At 30.5% G+C, this 22,856-nt stretch overlaps 2 protein-coding genes across 3 annotated transcripts in view; one reads left to right on the plus strand and one right to left on the minus strand.

Moving 5' to 3' along the window:
* The first annotated feature begins 491 nt into the window (after positions 1–491).
* LOC132952989 (growth hormone secretagogue receptor type 1-like) overlaps positions 492–22,856 on the plus strand; it is a 170,915-nt gene continuing 148,550 nt past the window's right edge. For both annotated transcript variants that reach the window (XM_061025530.1, XM_061025529.1), the window contains exon 1: positions 492–895. The gene's annotated coding sequence lies outside the window, so the exon portion shown is untranslated. The remainder of the gene's footprint in view (positions 896–22,856) is intronic.
* On the minus strand, positions 18,584–20,664 carry LOC132952751 (uncharacterized). The gene is made up of 3 exons (XM_061025166.1): positions 20,339–20,664; positions 20,083–20,271; positions 18,584–19,989 (listed from the first exon to the last, which is right to left on the minus strand). Exons 1-3 carry the CDS (start codon positions 20,385–20,387, stop codon positions 19,679–19,681), a joined length of 549 nt encoding a protein of 182 aa, XP_060881149.1. The 5' UTR covers positions 20,388–20,664; the 3' UTR covers positions 18,584–19,678.

Raw genomic sequence — 22,856 nt, forward strand, 5'->3', positions numbered from 1 at the left:
GTACTGACATATTTATATTAATAAGGCTCTTGTTAAATTTATTTCTAGTTTTTTTGAATCATGAATACAAATAATATGGAAAAGGAAAAATTAGTATCAACAGCTGTAACTATGTACCTACCTATACTGTTAACTACCGGACGGACACAACCGGGATATATGGTGTTCGAAACTTATGTGCTGGTCAATATATTTTTTGTACCTACACCTATGGTATACATAAATAAAAATTTAATCGTTTCACACTAATATAAAAAAACACATGATAATAATAATAATATTATTATTATCATTATTTAATATCTATTATTACATATTTTTTTAAAACGAAAATTAACAATAACCGCTGCGGCGGTGGCGGAGGGGATGTTGACGTCGACGTGATGGTCGCGAAAACGGAAAAAAGGCGGACCCACAGCCGCCGCCGCCGCGCGGAGTCAGTACACGAAGACGATGGTCGTTCGTATAGGATTCCGGCCGCGGCGCTTTATTGTCAGTACGACGCACGTGGTGTGCGCTCGAACAGACGTTTCTCCGCCGCCGCTTTCGCCGCCGAAGTAAAACTCTCGTCGGCGTGAAAAGTGTAATTCATTTGTTCGTTTTTAAAAAAAATATTTCAATCAATCGTCCCGGTTTCTTCACAGCCCGCGATTTTTTAACGGAAAAAACACTTTTTTTTCGCGTTTTAGGACGTTCGCATCGGCCGTTTCGTTGTAATATTATTTAAACTTTTTTTTCAATCACCTAGTATCTACCTATTATACGCATCGGTATCGTTGGTTTGTTTTGTTCGTCGTTTAGTTCGTTTATTTCGTGGTAATTTTTCACCGTTTGGCCGGGGACGAGGATATCGAAGTATATAATATATTATATAAACACGTGTCCACCGAATGAGGTAAACACACGAGATAATTGTAATTTTATATAATAATATTGTAAGACCAACGATTATTATATTTTTTCCGCATCTATGGTATAATATTATCATGTCCTAATCAGAACTTAATGTAGGTAATATAAGAATAGATGCTCAAAACAACAGGTTTGTTCTATCGCGTTATACAATTAGGTATCCAACGTCTTATTACACACCTACGAATACATAATAATAATAATAATAACAATAATAATTATAATAATATGACATATTGACATATGTAATATACTTTCTGTGATGCCGGTAACAGAGCCGCCCCAGAGTCACGGACAAATTTAAATGACAAAATAGTCAAAAAATTAATGATAGGTACGTTTTATAAGTGGACTTCGGTAACCTTTCGTCTTCATCGTCGTCATACACGATACACGTATCCATACTGCACATAAGTATAAGAATAGACAGTATCCATATTATTTTATAGTATATGGTGATATATGTATTATTATTTCATCGTGTCCGACAGTGGAATCGGTCGCCTAACGGGCAGGAAAACTTTCGAAGGATAAAATAAAATAAACTTTGATAACAATATATATATTATATTATATCCGGAGCCTCTGCACCGACGACGATGATATTCGTTCGTCTCTCGCGGATAAATTCCGCCGACGTGTAATGTGTTTTTCCGACGACGACAACGACGACGACGACGATTACGACAGAATACTGATGTGCTTTGATATATTTTATATATATATATGTATATAGATTATAGGTACTGACCGACCGTATAGTATTATATCGCGATGCTATACAACAGTGATGATGACGTCGTATAATATAATATTTTATCGGTCCATAGTAATATTTCGACAACAGTTTTTGTTGCGACACTGTCCGCGTCGATACATTGATTTTAATAAACAAAAAAAACATTTTTTTTTTTTTTGATAACTGAAATCCCGAACGAAAATATATATTATAGTTTAAGTACGCTATATAATATAACTATATGACGTATACGCGTTGGGATTTCGGCAGGCACGTTAGCAAACAAGTAGTGTTCTGATGTTATTCCTTTAAGTTTATAAAGACGAATTACGAACGCGCATGCATATAACGACGTTAATTTAATAGTAATAATAATAATAATAATATGTAGATTTAACTTTTTGATAAGAAACGCTACCGGAAAATAAGTTTTCCGGAATTTATTAACGACGAAAAAAGCGCGGCTGTTAATTAAATGATTGTGATGCGCGTACCATCTGTAATGAACAGTAGATGTATTTTGTAGTTATTACACCTTTTTAACATGACTCGCAGCAGTTGAAAAAAGGACTTTTGAATTCCTTTCCTGTAGACATAAAATTATATAGAAAACGTATAAAACTATCTTTTTTATTCTCAAATTCGTAGACACTATCTATTTAAAGAATAATATAATATTTAAAATAGGTATGCACTTCAGGCGTTACAGTAAAATATCCGATAGTCACAAAAAAATTATTTTAAATCATTAGCGTTATCGCTAAACTTATATATGATCGTTACACAATAATGAAATAGAAAAAATAAAATGCACATGAATATCAAATAAAAAGAGCTGAGATTTATTATTAATTATATTATGACTGATAAAAATCTGAGTTAATATGCTTTCTATGGTGAACATTTAATTGTGACACTCTTGTAAACTTCCGAAAGCCCTTAGAGGCATCCATAAAATTAAATAGTTTATCTTGACCAAACGCGTTATTATATTGTTGCAAATTTAGTTTGGTTAAAAAAAAATCGCGTATAGCCAATTATGACAGCCAAGGATATTAATATATCGTAAACCCATCTAAAAAAAAAAATAAAATAAAAAATAAACTATAAAGACTTGCCGAAACTCGTACATCTCGTTTTTTTATAAAACCAATCGACTTTATAACAACTAATAATCGTTTCTATTAGATATTTAGATTGTGAAAGTTGTTGCCAATAATTGATCATGGTAAAATAATTAAACAAAGACGAGGAGAATATTTCGTACTCAAATCTTACATAATTTATCAGAAAGTATTTGTTTCCAGATGTCAACGATTACAATGATGTGACGATTCTAAAAAATCATAGACAATATCGTCACTAACGACAATTAAACGAATATAAGAAGATGAGTATAAGAATTTTTTTAGATGGGGAAAACAAGTCTACTAATATTATTTTATGCGTCATAAATAATACACATTTAATATTATAACACTTGTATTAACTACGAAAAATATTTTGAAGAATTTTTGTATAGTCTAACTGTAGGTCAAACGAAATTAAGTTGTATTTTACGTAATAATATAATATGTTAATTGGTTTTGAATGATAGCTCAGTGGTTAGCAATCTCTTTCGTTTTATTTGATTTTACAGTTCTGGGTAAACTATAAATTCAGTATAGTATAATATAATACAATAATTATTACTTATAATAAGCTAGTTAACGAACAATATTATGTGGCCAGCATATTTTGTATTTAAATAGCCTTCACATTTTAATGGAAATAAAAATGGTTAGGATTAATTTTTAAAACTAACTCTTGTGATTTAAACTGTCTGAATTTATACAACCTGCGATTTAGGTGTATTATATCAATATGTAAACAGTAAAATTTATATTTTTGAGAATAATGTTCAAGTAATTGACAATTACTAATTTGATTAAAAAATAAAAAGTAATTAAACATTTTACGTATAAGACTTATATTATTATATACGTACGTCATAATACGTGCGAAGGAATTATATTATATTATACATTATAGTAGGATAGTAGGTAGGTATATCTATCATTACTGATTATACTTTCATTTTCAAGTATAAAATGAATTGTGTTCAGTCAAACCTAGTTCATCCGTATATTCAACATTGGTATTTTTGTTATAAACTAAAATCAATCGTTTTTGAATACGTAAAATTTAATTATTGACTTGTATTTATATTAATTGTATCAGACACTAAACAGAAAATTATTAATATCTTTAAATAATTATACGAATGTAGATATAACATGTTTAAATAATATTTTGTACATTGACGATTGATTTTCTTATTTAAGGGATTCTATGAAAGTTGTATTACATAGGTTTTTTAAAATAAATGTGTAGGATTGTTAAAAATTATTTTACTACAATATATAACTATAATAATATCATTGTCGTTTTACTCAAGAAAATAGTGTTTTTTTTTATATATTTCTTACCTACTACAATGTTATAAATTATAATCGCTATATTATACCTATCTGTAAATTATTAGGTATTTTAACAGTTTTCCATTAATTGTCAATCGGGAAATATTATATTATAAATTTCAATATATTTTTTAATTGAATTTTTATCACGGACATAAATTATATACTTTTATTGTTACGTTGATAAAGTAATATTTGATATTTCAATTTAATCGTACTTTTCTGTTTGTAGCGGTTGCACATAATGCATTGACTGATCGATGATAACCAGTTTTTGTTGTTCTAATAATTCACTGTACCTAAGTTCCGCAAAGTGCATTTAATATTAATAATAATATACTCAGGATGCTGGTCGAGTTTGTTCTAACATGGTTATTATTTATTATATTTAATATATAGGTATATATTATGTATCACGATTCAGTTTTATTAAACGACATTATCATTATTGAATGTTGATTAAGTACTTTGTTTCTTGTCTAATGGAAGTATGTAGAATATTGTAGAGGTATATAAGTAAATAAGAACATTTTTTTTTATTATTCATTTTTAACCACATGCGATGATTAATTGTGTTTAAACTTATATAGGTTAAACAATCAGACTCATAAAAAACATTATTAATTAATTAAAATATTTTTAACTTAAACAATTAAACGCATACACACGACTAAGATAATGGTGTTGTTCGGATAAACATTATGCGATCTAGTAATATTATTCTATATTGTTCTGAAAATGTCTCATTGACTTCACAATGAAATCTCAAAACAGAATGTAGAAAACGATTCATTTTTCCAATCAATTGTCCACGTTAATCACTTGATGTGCTCTATAACAGCGATACTGGGTCTCCACAATATTTCATCCAGGCACCTCAAGTCCCTCTAATTTTTCTCTTTTTATGGTCCAATGCGTCTCGGTGACCGGATTTATTTGGTAATTTTGAGACAAATTGCTTTATCTACAGTCGTCTAAAGTCACTGCGTGTAATTAATATCACCCAGCCGAACGACAAAGCATTTAATCATTGGCCACTGAGTTTTTATTCTCTTTACGAACATTATATCAATATCGCTACTTTAATAGAATCGACCAAGTACAATAATAGTATTATAGCATAATATTATAGTTGTGTTTGCGATGCATATGTCGGTCGTTCGTCCACTTTTCCAAGACGCTGATAAATATTACAAGACAACAGTGATCCTTTAGGTGGATTTAAAACCACACGATTCGTATGTGTTTAAGAGCGTCGTAATTTCATGGATTTGTCCAGTATTCATCGTCATCACACTGTGGCTACAGAGTGCAGAGTGTAATACTGTTCAGCAATCGAAATGGGCCGAAGAATTCTGGAATGCAGTTTGTAGAGGGAAAAAAAACGAGTTACAAAAAAACATTTATACAAACCAATATATTATATCGCATGTGTGAAGAGGATCTTACGGGTTGTAAGTAACGTCGATTAGTGCGAGACATTGGAATATAGTTGACATGTACGAAGAGAAAAAGTTTTTTTCAAACAACGTTGGTCCAAGTTTATGAACGGTTGAGTGAATTCCGTAACGAAAAAATTTTCTATTGATTCGAGTAATAAAATAAAACCGTGTTACTATTCTTTACTTTATTCATGGAGAATAGATACCAAATATATAATATGATATACCTACTGCAGTAAAATATATATATATATATTATATGCCCCTCGCCGTTTTATCGGATTTATTAATTTGACTTGGAAAATAGCGTAAACGAGATACGAGTATTATTATTCATTGTCAGACGTGTATCTTATTGTATTATTTAATTATCCTTTGCGCAGAGAAATAAGCATAGATATACATATAAAGTATTAAGTACTTAATGCGTTTTGAGAAATAGCCCGCTTTTACAACTTTAGGAATTCAACATGTAAGTGTGAAGTGTTTTATAATAATAATAATTAATTCAGTAAACACTTAAACGTTTTAGAGGTGTAAGACTCGAAAAATGTGTTTGTCAATATCAAATACAAACATTTTAGGAACTTATAGGCTGTAGCTTTATTAATATAAATTATCAACTATAGAATCTTTGAAAGTTTAAGTAAAAAGAACACACGATTATTATTAATAATAGGTTATAGATATAAATGTACACAAATGTGTATATGTATATATATTTGTATTTTATAAAAATATATGTTTCATTTTTATTCGAATTCATTGAATTTTTAACATTCATAAGACATTATCATTTAATGTAGGTTTAAATGCAAACATTTATTAATATTTTGAGTGTTGAATACACTGTAATTACTAATTACTAATTAGTCATCATAAATTCGATCAAAATTTCAATATTCAATTGATTATGACATTGTATGATATGGATATTACAAAATTAATATTCAATAATGTAAATTCTCAATGTATCTCTATTGCACACGACACAATATTATTATGTTGTAAATAATGATTAATTACATTACATTTTTATCGTTGAAAAAAATAACTCTATTTTTATTTTATTAATGTATGTTATGTATGTTGTACCTATATTTTTACGTCAAACTCAGATCATTGCTATTTAGGTCTAAAATACCATTGTTAATTATTAATAGGTGTCGTCGTTTACTGGTTTCTGTACCATTAAAAAAAAATACTCTCATCAGTACGTTATGAAAAAATACCGTGCGTGTAAATCTTGATGTTTTTACTAATATTATTCCATATGTATCTTATAATAACCGGTTCATTCGGCATATAAGAGACATTGACATTTCGAGTTTCCTCCCTTTACCGGTCGCTATAATATTATAGTCATGAAAGTATAATGGTTTTTCTTAATATCTGACGCCTTTTTACCATTTACATTTATATATTTAATACATCTCGTATGCCTTGTATAATATGTTTTATCATCATTTTTTTTAATTGGCTTATTAATTCCACGTGGGCCAAGTGAACGAGACGGGTTTTGTATTTATACGTCAGATACCCATACACCTAACACAGTTCCTAACTGTTCAATTTGTTTAAGTGTAATAATATTATTGATACGCTCATCAATCATCATCGTTTGGATTAAACATTATATTTTTACAACCCTTCCTCGATTATGATCATTCGGTGTTTTTTAGTATTTGCGTTCAAACTGCGAGCGCCATAGTTCAGTACTTCGGTTACAAACAAAGCCACGTGCAGCTGCGTTTACTTTATGTCAATTTTAAAAAAAATAATGAATACACATTTATATTACCTATTTATTTTCACCGTTATTGGGTTTTACAATTTTTACTATTGTATAAAACAGTGAAAACAATTTTGTTTGAAAGTATAATAATATTGCCCTGTGAGTCTTTCTGGATGTACAACTGAACATGTACAATTTGGCATTATACTCAAACATAACTTAAATTAACGTTGTATAGTTGACGTCTCTGGATTATATGAATATTTTTTAGGAAAACCAAATATTACGACTTTTATAAGAATTATAACCTTGTTTGTTAAAAGGTGGGACGATTTATTAAACGTGGATTAGGAATAATTTCTAATGTCGCGGTTTATTGAAATTTTAGATATAGGGAGAACTCGTTCTACAGTAATTTCTTGTTTCATCGATGACCAGCTGGAAGCATTCCAGTAATAATATGCGACAGATGTCAGAGATATTTTTGTCAACTATTCGTGGTGGATAATTTGTTTGTACAATTAAAAGTGCATCGCGTTGAAGCTATTTAGTGCATGTTTGACCGTCACAAATTTGGCTCCAATCCGAGGTTATTGTCAAGAATAAATGAATAATTTTTCGGACAATGCGCCGAAAAATAGTTATTATTCCCTTGCAAATGTTCAATATTCTTACTGGTTTTCGGTCGTACGCCAATCTCAGCCGGCTGACAGATTAAAAACGAATTCAAGACGCCATATTGCACTGCATAAGATATATATATATATATATTGTATCGAAATATAAAAATTCTATTTATGTAGGTGTAATACAGATATATAACATTGCTTGTCTACAGTAAATACAGACAAAGAAATTAATTCTGCGATGTATCCGTATAATATCATAGTAGTATAATACAGAAATGTGTAGCTTTGATATATTACGTAAGTCTACATAAAATATAATACATTTTATATAGTACCGTATAGCAGTCCATGGCCATACTGTACGGACCATAATGCATAAAACGGTGGAAACAATAGTTTATAAATATCGTCTCGTCTATACGGTATTCTTGAAAATGATTTCATCGTCTCGTTAAAAAAAAAAAACAAAAAACACTACGATTTTAAAACAATATAAAAATATTGTCAATTTATACAAAGTTTGTGAACGGCCATGAAGTATTTAAAGATTATATTATTATTCTTGTGATTCAACAGTATACATTTTACAATGCAATATGCATCCGTTTATTCGTTAAAGGCTCATCGTTTTAAACATTTTTTTGTTTACCTATACACAAAGATATTTCAACAACATTGGTTTGAAAACAATCTGGTCATATTGCAGTGAAAAACGCATAATATTATATATTTCATTTTTATGGCATGTTGATATACCCTTATAAGGAAAAATAGTTGTTTTTACCCAAAATGGATAAGTATGCAAAACTGTATAAAAATAATTTCGAACATAAAAGCTTTAGACGTCAAGATCCCGAGATTCTTATTCATCACTTTGTCATATCGTTTGTGCTACGTTTAAAAACGTATTAGAAAAATACAGTAAAATATTATCACCTGATATCGCACGCACACATATAAAAAAACATTAAACGTTATATTATTTCGTGGATATAATATATTATAATGCATTTATTAAGAAAAATGTCGTTATCAACGAATAGAAAAAAAATATAAGCGTGAGTCCGTTACTCCGTCCGTCTGCGATAACGATTTGTGGACGTTTAATAATAGTGAGCGTTGTAAATAATATTATTAAACGATAGTTATTCAAATATTTTGGAAATTATTCAGTTTGGAATTTTACAGTTAGTTACAGCAGGTACAGCATATACCCATGTATAGGTACATGTGGCCAAGGTGTGGGTGATGTTCAACGTGACAACGTGTGAGTTTGAAGTATCCCGCAGTGTGCGATTATTCAAATAATAAACATTGGTATATCGAATATGTAATGTTGAAAGTATTTTATAACACAAATTCTTTCGTTGACTCATCTTAATAGTTCTTCTCACTGTAAACTATAAGCCGAAGATCTCTGTCACAGTGCAACGAGTATAAATAAGATACTTTCCGAGGGTATATACATAGTTAATATTATTATTTATTAAATGGTTATTTTTTTCGGACAACGTAATTTTTTAATTACTCACAATACTATTGTACGCATTGTTATGTATTAATTATCAGGAGTACAGCTAGAGGTGTATGACATAAACACGTGTCTGCGGTGCATGTTGTGTATAATATACGAATCACAGCTGGTGAGTAAACTATAGAATATACCTACCATACAAAATAACATAATGTTTAGGTGCAATTACTGTACAATTATTATTAGTACCTAGTGAAAAATAAAAATCAAACGACGACGTTTGTTATACCTTCACAGATTTACGCGCGACGGTCGCCCGCCGTTTTCCGCGTGACGTCGGAGTTAATAGACTCGAACAGCAGTCGAACGTGCACAATATATTATACCATGTCGTCACCACCGCGTGTGTACCTACAATAATATATTGTAATACCTATACCTGTTACATGTGGTACGACAGCCGAGACTTTTATATCATATTGTGTATCGCGTACGAAGAAGGAACGGGCAAACTACGCGTTATAGGCATGCCTCGGCGCAGAAGTTATAATCGCGTGTCGTCTCGGCTGGTGTATATGGCGATCGGCGGCGGCGGCGGCGTTGGATTTAGCGATTCCGCTCACAGACGACGAGCGGCTTACCCGAAGTGTATTATCGAATGAATTGTTTTCGTTAGCCGTACATGGGATTGTCGGTGGCGTACGAAGGAAATGAGAACAAAAAATAAAGAAAAAAAATCGACAACGAGAAAAATGAGTAGCGATTTATTTTTTTATTTTATTATTTTAGTATTACCCGACCGGCTGATGCCTACAGAGAGGATGATTGTGTTGCTTCAGTATAGCTCTTCAAAAATAAATCCTTTACAAAGGTGTGTCATTTTTATACATATACAGGGTGTTTCAGCGTGTTTGCCCCAGTCTCTAAATAGTTATAACGTAACAAACCTATTACCTATAGGCTAGTAAAAATGTAAAATATTAATTATGATTAAACAAATTATAAAAACAATGTTATACACTAACTATATAAAAAACAAACTTGGAAAATCAGAAACCAATATATACAACATGATTTTTACTTTTACTAAAAAAAACATGTTACAAACAAAAATAACAGATTTATTTAAATATTTAATAAATAATAATGATATACGTAATGAAAATGCACTTTACTTTTTAATAATATACATATTATACATAATTAGAGTTAAAAAGTTGTGATTTTAATATAATATGTATTATTTTTTTTTTAAAAAATCGCCTGTTATGACTATTGGTTATAATGACTTATTTTCCTTGAACCTTATTATAAATGATTTTTACTTTATATAGCTGATTTTTCAGCTTTTATGGTAACTGATTTTAGGAGACGGGTAAAGATCAGTCTAATTTATATTATTATAATACTGCGTGTATGAAATTACGAAGACAATCACTGTGGTGATGGACACCCTCAGTGGCGTGGGCCATGGAGAACATTATTTTCTGGGGTGAGACCCAGAAATTTTCCATACTTACCATAACTAACATATGATCAAATCAGTAATTATTTTAGATTTTTATTTTTATTACTTATTCCAACTAAAATTATCATTCTATTCTATATAAGTAACTATAAGTGGTTTGAATATAGGTCCACTTCATTGCAGCTAATATAGAGTAATAATACAATAGTTATTTTTTGTTATACTCCTTTGCACTCAATCGTACTCATTCAGACAACAGAAATTGCATAAAACCCAAGTATGATATAAATGTTAACATATTATCATGTTTCCAAAAACTTTAAGTCGTAGAATGTGTAGAGTTTGGACGTCTAAATAGGTTATTTGTAGTTCTAAATAGAGGTAGTTACTTGGGAGTATAATATTATAACTAACTGTGTGTCGGTTGTATAACGGACCATGGCTAGAAAACCTTATACCTACACTTTTATAGAATATATGAACTGTATGGTAAGTTAGACGACGTAATACATGTTTATTAATTATTATTTATTAGTTTATTACCTCAGACGCACATTCTTATGCATCCGAGTACCCGACCACCCATCAATCGCATTCGTCCGACAGACCCACCCAACCGATTTTGGTCAGGCACATGTCTCAAAAAACAGCTTTCTTCACGCCTCCGAACACCCTGTATATATTATTTATTATATGCTCCGTCATCGTGCATATATATAAGTACGCATATATATAGGTACGCATATTATAGTGCATAGTAATAATATAGGTACCCTCGACTGATAAAAGTCGTCCTCCTGCACAAACACCGGCGATCGGTAGACCGTGACGACGACGCCTCTGTAAGTCACCCAGTTAGTTTTTGTACCCGTACGATAAACGACGCCGGCGGCGCTTTCTAAAACAAATTGCGGCCGATAACGTGCAAATACGCCCGCGTATAGGGCAATATTCCTATAGACGACCGCCGCAGATTAGCGTTCATTTGCATATACCTACTTTTATTATATAGTACTACAAATTACGTATAATATACTTAGTACACACGCACGAAATTACACCAAGTCAATACAATATAACTCTCCACGTACGAGTATATACTTTAATACTTATACTTACGCGCGCCGCACAGGATGATTCGACAGCCGCCACCGCGGAATCGTTTAAACTCGTGGTGTCATAATAATAATGTAGGTATAATATTATATGTTAAGTTCTAAACAAATAACTAATACAGTCACGATACACACACCGTACACTATAGTCCACCGTTAGTATAGTCTGTAAACAATATACGGTTTCGTGTATTCCGCGTATATACGTACCTATATAATATATTATAACTTATAAGTACCCACCCATAATAATGTTTTTATTATTATATAGACGGTACGCGCCTATATTATGGAAATTTCCACGATGACGTAGACGGTATAGAGCACCAATAAAATATTAGGTATATTAGGTGTATCATATTTTAGAGGAGATAATAGCTGAGCAGGAAATAATAAATATTGATAGAAAACTATAGTAACGTGCGTAGGACGTAGGTACATATATATTATGTAGGTACCATTATTATTTTTAAAAACTTTTTTTGTTTAATAGTTCACCCTCTAATTAGATACAGTTCTGTCGTTTCGGATTCATCCACCATTATAGTGACTATCAAATTTTGGAAAGCGTTCAACGTAAATTCCTACGTTTTGGATCATACATCTTCAAAATTTACTATCCTCCTAAAGACTATACTCTCCCGTATAAAAAAGCTTTATATCTATCTTATTTTTCCGATCGAAGACAAGCTGCCAACGAGAACCAATTTTCCTTTCTATGTTCCGTTTTCCTCTACCAACTATTTATTGCACTCTCCAACAGTACGTCTAAATGTCTAATGTCTGACGCCCCGTTTTTCATTAATAGTTTTTAAATTGTATTTCAATTATAAATTGTTAGTTAATAATTACTACTTTACTAGCGATAAATTATCATAGTGTGCAGTTATTTTATTTTATTTTATTTCTCAATTATATTATATTAAGACAATCACTGATGTATTTCAATAAATACATTTTTATTTGTAACTTTATTTTTATGTTTATCTTAAAAAAATTTAAATGCATATTTTTGTAAATAAAATGCATATTTTACCATGTTTTATTGTATACAAATCCTAGCCCTAGTGATAATGTTCACTTCTTATATTATAATACATTAATACTATATAGTACCTATTTTTGTTTCATTGGGTGTCAACCCGTACGGTCATAAAATAAATAAATAAAATAAATTATATTTTTTCGTAAGTACCTAAAAAAGTTACCAAGACCAATAATTCGTAAGTTATGGGCCATAAACATTGCAATTGTGATGTATATTATACGTACTAATGTATTATAGGTAGGCATCGATAAGTTGAGAACGGGTAAAACTGATTCTATACGTTCGTATATTAATATTGCCGGAGAAGAATGGTGGTACGTGTTATAGCAATGCTGTACCGAGATAGGTATTATAAAATAATAATAACATAAAAACACGTCATATCGTTTGAAAAAATATAAACTCTATTTAGCATATTATTTAAACACATATAGGTATTTTTAAGTGGTTTTTATATAAAAGTGTAATGTAGATATCGACGTAAGAAAAAAAAATAAACGAGTGCAATATATATATAGTGGTACAATACGATTAAATTTTAAAAACCATTAGACATATAGAATTTAAACATACACCGCGCAAGTGTTCACTATGTACGATTATGTAAATTACCGAGAAAAAAAATGTTATTTATTTTCATGATTTTTTTTTCCTGCGTACATCAACCTAGCTGATTCCTCTATCCTGTCTGTGTTCAAAACTGTGCGGAAAATTCTATTGCTGAATCTTTTAACGTCTGCACGTACTATAATTTATAGGTTTTTAAAAATTTGCATGCATACTTTTAACAAGTTGTTCGGGTGGGAAAATGTACTCCAAATAGTTTTCTTCTTTTCACTCACGCGCGATTTATTTTATTATTCAACATTTGAGTGTATAATAGCTTAAATCAGTGCAAGCCAAAAAAAAACTGCCAACTTCAAGTGAAATAGTGAACGAAAAACGTTCTGACGTGTTGTACGTGTATGTTATATTAATTTTTATCGATAAAGTACATAGGTTACCTATAATTATATATGACGATATAATAATAAATATACACAATACGACGCCCAAACATGTAAATTCGGCGTATTTATTGCAACAGAAATGCATTTGAATACTGCAGTGATATAGTATGATAATGATTATTGAATATTTGGCCAACAATCTCGTGAAACCTACGACCTTGCAGAAAGTAGAATACGAAAGGAGCTTTTAGAAAAGGCCATATATAAATATGAGAGCAAATACTAATAAATAAGTACATATTTTCGGGAAAATGTTTGAATTTTCACTATAAAATGTTCTCATGACGTGTGTATGCGTATGATGAAAAATAAAATTTTCCTTGAATAACAGTTTTTAAATATATAATATACATCTTTTGTCTAGAGAACTATTTATTAGGTGTTATTACTACGTTTTTCAAAAACATAAAACATGGTTTAAATTCAAAGGAATCCATAAGAAACACTTTTTGTTACCATTTGACTGTAACCCACGCAACACCTATATTATGTACCTTGTCTTTATGTAACATATAAATGTATATTATACAATATGACATTTTCATATGTGTGTATACGTTTGACGAACTATTGATAGCATGAAAATAGCAAACGATATATTTTTCCTAACAGTAAACTATTCACAGGAATGTTTTTCGCTCGTTTAGTTTGATATACATTTAATTTTATTTGCGCTCACTTTTATTGGGACCTTTGTATGTGTCACGACGTTGACGGTTTTTTGAAAATCAAGGATATTTTAAAAGAACAACATTTGAAACGTGTACAAACTTTGAGATGAGTAAAAGCATAAAACATATGGCAAAGTTATTTTCTAACGACTAAACCATCGTCCAGTTAAGCGTCCTATATTTTATAACGCGAAGGAATTACACAGTAAACAAATCAAACCGTAATATATTTCAGTTTAATACAATTTTTTTTACTATTTTTCTACGAGGTTGTGGGAAAATTGAATTGAAAAAGTTCAGGAAATGGGGTTTGCAAAACAAACCGTGAAATTAAGGACTTGTGTACTTCAGTGGTACAACGGTGCTTGATGGAATGTATTAAAATCACAGCAAAATTCGACAGTTTTATACTTGAATATTATGATATTAATCGACAGTATTGTGAAGTATTAAATAACATATCTTTTTGGGACCAATTTTTGAGATATAAAACTATAAATTATAAAATCAAATATCTTCTTATTTCAAAAAGGTATGTAGTTTAACTAAACCCGAAAGTTCAAATCAGTGAAAAAAGGCACAGATGATTTTTATTTTGAATAATATTTACGGGAAATACTTTTCGGGTCAGGAGAAGTAGGTACTTACTTGAAAAATGGCATACAACTTATTATTTTTATAGATTTTAAACTGAGCATCAAGATTATGATCAGATATTTAAAAATAAAATTCCGGTAGTTTTCTTAGTGAACATAACTGTAAAACGATATTATTGTTTCTGTTCGGAACCAATATGTATTGAACGTGATCATTGTTGTCTGCACATTTAAATGTATTATTGCCAACGTATCACTATCGTGATTTATGTGATTGATGGAGCGAGGCTATATGTCTAGTATTATTCTAGTATTGTTTCCAACAATGTTTATTGGGGCTTAAAATTATTCATCAAAATATAGTTTATTTATTAAACTGTATATTAATATAAAGTTTGATTTGATAAAAAAAATAAATAGTCTAGTGCAAGTGACTATAGTTGTACTGAAATCAATTTTGTAATTTGAATTGTTGAAACTACTTTTAAACTTTTCCATGGGATTTGAACTTGTACGTACGTATTTGCTATCTACTTCAATACTTCGAAACTAGCCTATACTAATATTTAACACAGAAAATCGTTTAATGATATAATATTAACATATAATCTACAACGGTGATGGACGATGGTTATGTATAATTTTAAAATCAGAATGTTATTTTAGTGGGTATAAGACATAAATACTATAACATTCAATTGTTTCAATGTTTATAATACTATATATATATTACAATATTATCCTAAACCTATATAGGTAGGTGCAATTTGTGCTTCACGCATAATACTTTAGGCGTCTATCTACATATACATTTTTAATGAAGACATTTGAAGAATGTTCTTTATTAAAAATATTATTAATTTACAAAACGTGCATTTTAAGGTCGCAGTATTTTGGGTGTTACTGAAACGGAGTTAATTTGGTGATGTCGTTCTCGTTTATATAGAAGGTATTACGTATTATACAGTACGTAAATACTTAATAATGTATTAAGTTTTTGATAAAAATACGCCCATATAATTTTTCAAATGTTTGGAATTTCAATTAATAAATCTACATGTTTAAATTCTTAAAAACCGAAAAGTGCTATTCTTTTTAATATATTTTTAGTTCTTTTAAAACGTCAAAATGTATAAACGAGAAACTAAGCTAGGCTTATAGTTATCATAACCACGGTGTTGATTACCTATAAAGTATAATACTTTTAATCTTTAATATTACCTAACGTGTAAAATACTAAACAAATACAAATACTCCAGTGCATATTTAATATACAACATAGAATGTATATTAACATAAAATACGTATACATTTAGTATTAAAGAATATAATAATACTTAAAGTTATATATATGTATAGTTAGACACTATTATAGTACAAATTCGTGTGCGTAAAGACCATATGTCATTTTGTATAAACTGCATTTAAAATACTTAAAATCGTGACAAATTTTGTTGTAGGTACTGTTCACGTGCGTTGATTAGATATATATTTTTATAATTGTTCATATTTTGTTCAGAATATTGTTGAGTTTTACCAATATTACCTTATTATAATATATGTATATGATAGTTGGAGAGTTATACCAAATGTTAACGGAGTGTGTTTGACGCATATTATAATGTATAAAAACATTAAAAACTATAGGTTTCGTTTAAAATTTGAATCGATAGCATTTATTTTACTTTACATGTTAATAATATAATATCTTCAGGCGGATTCGCGTATTAATTATTAGTTATTACTGACCGCGGTCCGCGATGGCTTTGATTTTATCGTATAATTCGTAGTTGGCGAATAACCCGCAGAACCCGCGTATTCCGGTATTCGACACATTTCGCTAGCAATTTGCATTTTAAAATTTCTTCGAATAGTTGATTTTATTTAGTTTTGCATAACTGCGGTATCTATACGTATACAGGCCAATGTAGCCGTACTAACATAGACGCACGCCAATCGAACCGATTGTTATGTAGGGTGACGAATTTTTTTTTGCTAAGTAAGCTACTTATACTATACACTACTTATATTATTATCCTGACGCCCGATGGACGTAAGCAGACATTTTTATCAAGGTACGTGGAGTTGGAACAGTCGGAATAACTTGTGTGTAGCACAGTCGTTTAAAACTCGATCGTAACGTGATTGTCGTGTTACTCTTACGACGTATTCAGAAAAGGGTTTGTAATTTGGTCGATTAGAAAAAGCCTAAAGTTTCGTATCCAAAGAATAATCAACTTGTGACGCACAGTACAAAAAACTTTTAAACATCTTATTTTTTATTCTTATTTATCACACTACAAGATCGTATTTTATTATATCGTACAATGTACAGTTATATTGTATCTTATGATTATTATTATGTATATATTATATTCACTCAAACAAACCGACACACGACGACGACCTGTTGCGCCTAACGACTGGCCGGCTCATGTTATTTCTCGTATACATACCTACATAAAGGTTGTACAATATACATACATATAATTATTAACATAATATGACACAAACCGAATTGCTGCGTTTATGTGTATACATTACATTTGCATACATATATAATATATATACACACTGTACAGTGTGATACATCAAGCATGCACATGGCACACCCCCGTTTTTCATTTAATAATTAATTTATTAAAAATCTGACTGTTGAAATTTTTAAATATACTTCAAGACCATATTTTGAAATTTTTAAGATTTTTTGTACTACTTAAGGAGTGTATTGTGGCGATACAAGTTTCTGTTTTTCAAAGGAAAACTTTACACTTTGACTACAAATTATTCATTATTTTTTGAACATTTTAATGTATACCTAGGTACCTAATAAAAAAAATATGAATAGTTTTACAAAAATATAAAATATATGTGATATCAGATCTAGTATTAACTATACTTGGCCCGATTTTTAAATTTGTATCATTATAAATATTGATAGATTAATATTAATTACTACAATTTTCATATCACCATAGCCTCCATTATCATGGATCTATCATCCTTAGTACACAAATTTAAAAATCACAGAGACTTCTTGTTGGAATTTTAATTTCAATACGTCAACATTTTTAGTATAAAGTAAATTATATATCACACGTATGCACATTACACGTGTCGTACTACGCAGACATACACACATACGGGCGCGCGCGTGAGGTGCGTTACCCTGGCACCCCAAGGTCAAATTTTCGACTTGAAAACTGTTGGGTATTATGTTATTTATTATGTAACAATTTGTAACCACAAAAAAAAATTTTGTAATCACACCGGTACCCCCGAAAAACCACTTTACAAGTTCCGGGTGCCAGGGTAACGTTACCCCGGCACCCCGTACAACAAAAAATGAAAATTTCGACTTGAAAACTGTTGGGCATTATGTTATTTACTATGTAACAATTTGTAACCACATCGGTGCTTCGGAACTACTGTCTTTTTACATTCATTATTTAGTTCGTATTTAAATTAATTGAAAATTGTATGTTTGAATTATATGCTTACCTGAGTCTCAGAAGTTGAATAGGATTTTTTTTCTAAATTAAGATTTTAGAACCAAACTCAATATCTTATGTCCAGTTCAGTTGACAATTTGAACCATTCATTTTAAATTCAAAAAAAAAGTTTTCCATCTATGTTTGTGGTCCCTAAATATTGATTTCTTCCTTTTATATATATTATATGTATTTAGTGTTTTTCAATATTTTGGAAGACATTTATATAGATGTGTTTACATTTCAATTTTCAAGTATCTAGAGTTTAGACCATTGTTTTTGAAGTTATGAATGAATAATTAAAATAGTTTTCATGTTTGGACAAATTTTGAATACAATTTTACACTTAGGTTGTACAAAACTCTAAGTTAAAAAAAAATTGTATCCAATTTTCGATGGATTTCCCAAATTGTTGACAAACTATTGATTATTGCTGAAATAGCCTCATTTTACTACCAATTGAGAAATATGAGGTGATATATTTAGATCTAAAGAGAAGTTTCGATTAATACAATTAATTACAGCAATATAAATGTATACTAAAAATATATACTTAGTAGTATGAACTGACAGACTATCGTTTTAATTTATATTGATTTACCTGTAATTTTATTTATTTAATTTTAGTATACTTTTATATTATTTACATTGAATACAATTTTTATAGTTAAATAAGTTAAACTTATACTTTACTAATTCACTCTAATTTTCAGTAAAGTGTTCTTTAGCATTATTTTTAATTAATTGCTAATAATTGTAGTAAGATAACTATGTTTTTTTTTATTTTACATAAATGTCACATGCCTGTTGAGCACCTCACGTATTAATTGGAAACGGAATATATTTAAATAAAAATTAATTCGAAATGTTGACGTTTTATATTTACAATTTATTTTGAATACAATAGCATTTCAATATTTTCCTTCTTTTTTGTATTTAATGATATGCCATCTCTGAGATCATCATACACTTCCCATTGGTCATTTGATCTGTATGCAAACGCTTTATAGTGTCCTGTGGTCACTCTTAATCCCCACCGGTCTTGTCCACAAAACCCTATAGCTCCTCTCAAAAAATAAATATCATTAATTTTTATTGTTTTTGGAATATCATCTAAATACAAATGGACTTCTCCTGCATAATTGTTTTGGATTGCTCCTATATCACTCAGATTGGATATGCTTATTGATGCTTCTAGATCTGAGAATATAGAACAATGTATAAGAATTAAAATGATTAAAAAACATAAATTTATTGATTTTCTTTATCTTTATTTAAAAATGTATAAAGTACCTGTAGGTAATGATAGTAGTTCTATCAACAAATGGTTTTTTATGCTGGCAGTTATAACTCTCTCACTTTTGCAGCTTTTACACTCAATAAATTCCTTATCTAAGAAGTTGTTAATATTTTCTTGAATGTTTATTTTCCCCTCATAAGCAGTCAATGATATTACTTCATATCTATTGTCTAAAGAAAATTCTGGACAGAAAAGATCGGGTTAGGTTAGGTTCGGAACACCGGTTAACTTGTATGTATGATGGCATACCTTTTAACAGCTTATTGGCTGTTGATGAAATTGTATCCATTGCATCCATTAATTTAATATTGCCGAGGTAATCTTATATGAGTACCTCCTAATTAATTATGACCATTTTCATTTGACCATCAAATATAGCTTGCTCTCCAATTATGAAGCCATGTCCGATATCGTATAGTATATAAAATACTAATCATACATATTGTACATCGAGTTTTTCGGGGGTACCGGTGTGATTACAAAATTTTTTTTTGTGGTTACAAATTGTTACATAATAAATAACATAATCCCCAACAGTTTTCAAGTCGAAATTTTCATTTTTTGTTGTACGGGGCGCCGGGGGTAACGTTACCCTGGCACCCGGAACTTGTAAAGTGGTTTTTCGGGGGTACCGGTGTGATTACAAAATTTTTTTTTTGTGGTTACAAATTGTTACATAATAAATAACATAATACCCAACAGTTTTCAAGTCGAAATTTTCATTTTTTGTTGCACGGGGCGCCGGGGTAACGTTACCCTGGCACCCGGAACTTGTAAAGTGGTTTTTCGGGGGGTACCGGTGTGATTACAAAATTTTTTTTTTGTGGTTACAAATTGTTACATAACAAATAACATAATACCCAACAGTTTTCAAGTCGAAATTTTCATTTTTTGTTGTACGGGGTGCCGGGGTAACGTTACCCTGGCACCCGGAACTTGTAAAGTGGTTTTTCGGGGGTACCGGTGTGATTACAAAATTTTTTTTTGTGGTTACAAATTGTTACATAATAAATAACATAATATCCAACAGTTTTCAAGTCGAAATTTTCATTTTTTGTTGCACGGGGCGCCGGGGTAACGTTACCCTGGCACCCGGAACTTGTAAAGTGGTTTTTCGGGGGTACCGGTGTGATTACAAAATTTTTTTTTGTGGTTACAAATTGTTACATAATAAATAACATAATACCCAACAGTTTTCAAGTCGAAATTTTCATTTTTTGTTGCACGGGGCGCCGGGGTAACGTTACCCTGGCACCCGGAACTTGTAAAGTGGTTTTTCGGGGGTACCGGTGTGATTACAAAATTTTTTTTTGTGGTTACAAATTGTTACATAACAAATAACATAATACCCAACAGTTTTCAAGTCGAAATTTTCATTTTTTGTTGTACGGGGTGCCGGGGTAACGTTACCCTGGCACCCGGAACTTGTAAAATGGTTTTTCGGGGGTACCGGTGTGATTACAAAATTTTTTTTTGTGGTTACAAATTGTTACATAACAAATAACATAATACCCAACAGTTTTCAAGTCGAAAATTTTACCTTGGGGTGCCAGGGTAACGCACCTGCGCGCGTGTACTTAAATAAATTCATATAATATTATGATAGCTAACAATATTATTATTATTCTGATATCCTATATTATTGTTGTACACGAGCATAAATCGTATACATAGATTGTGTATTATGTTATCATGTTATGTATTTATATAGTATAGTAATATGTATACGGTGACCACGACTGTCTATATCGCTGCCGTTTAGCCAAGACGACGGCAATGGGCGCCCCAGACAGGCGCGGGTTCCGTATCAATCTCGTCCGGCGCCTCAGACATCTCCGTGCAAACTAATGCTGCAGCTAAGGTTGCCGCAGCAGTGATTGAGCGATCCTCGTATAGATAAATTACGAGCGGCCAGCGTGCGGAGCAGACCATTTCGTTTTTGTTATAATATCGATTGTGTGTCAATATTATTTTATTTATTTACAATCAATTGTTACATTATTATATTATATATTATTACCTGCGTAGCTGCGTCGTGTCCTGCACTCCTGCAGTATGTTATTATATAGGAATTATCGAAATTTAAAATTACCATAGTGGCTGCTTCTGTGCCCCTATAAAATTATAAAAAAAATCTGCAAATTTTTAAAAATATTCCTAGAAAGTCCCTTAACGCGCTTATGTTTACCATTGTCCACCTATATCAATAATTATTACAATCGTACATGTTGAATTCTTGGATTAATTTATTGTAAATATATCGATTAATTGATTCACTACGAATGATCGATTAATCCATAAATATAAAATGTTTTAAGAAAAATCGATTATTTAAAGAAAAAAATTACGCATCCCTACGCAGTAGTTTCGTATGAGTTGAGATATTATTATAATAAATGTATAGTTCGAATATGTCGTTACTCGTTTATGTATACAAGGCGGGCAATGGGCATAGTGTGTAGTTTTACAGTATATTACATTATTATAATTATTATTATGTAGGAACCTTCGTGCTACTACAGTAGCGTGCGCGGGAATTTTAAAACGGGACAAGATGTGACCTAGTCGGGGATCAGATCATGTAAGTCATTTGTCATGCACTGCATCCCTATTAATCTATTGTATAATAATTAACCAGAAAAGAACATAATATATTTTAGTTAACGATTTTATGTTAAGTTCAATAGTTACAGTAGGTATGTAAAAATTCCGTTATCGAAATTTTAAAAACCCGTAACCTTGCAGTAAAAAAGCCCAGGCCTGCTAA

The sequence above is a fragment of the Metopolophium dirhodum genome, chromosome 9, assembly GCF_019925205.1.
Source record: "Metopolophium dirhodum isolate CAU chromosome 9, ASM1992520v1, whole genome shotgun sequence".
Classification (NCBI taxonomy): Eukaryota; Metazoa; Arthropoda; class Insecta; order Hemiptera; family Aphididae; genus Metopolophium; species Metopolophium dirhodum.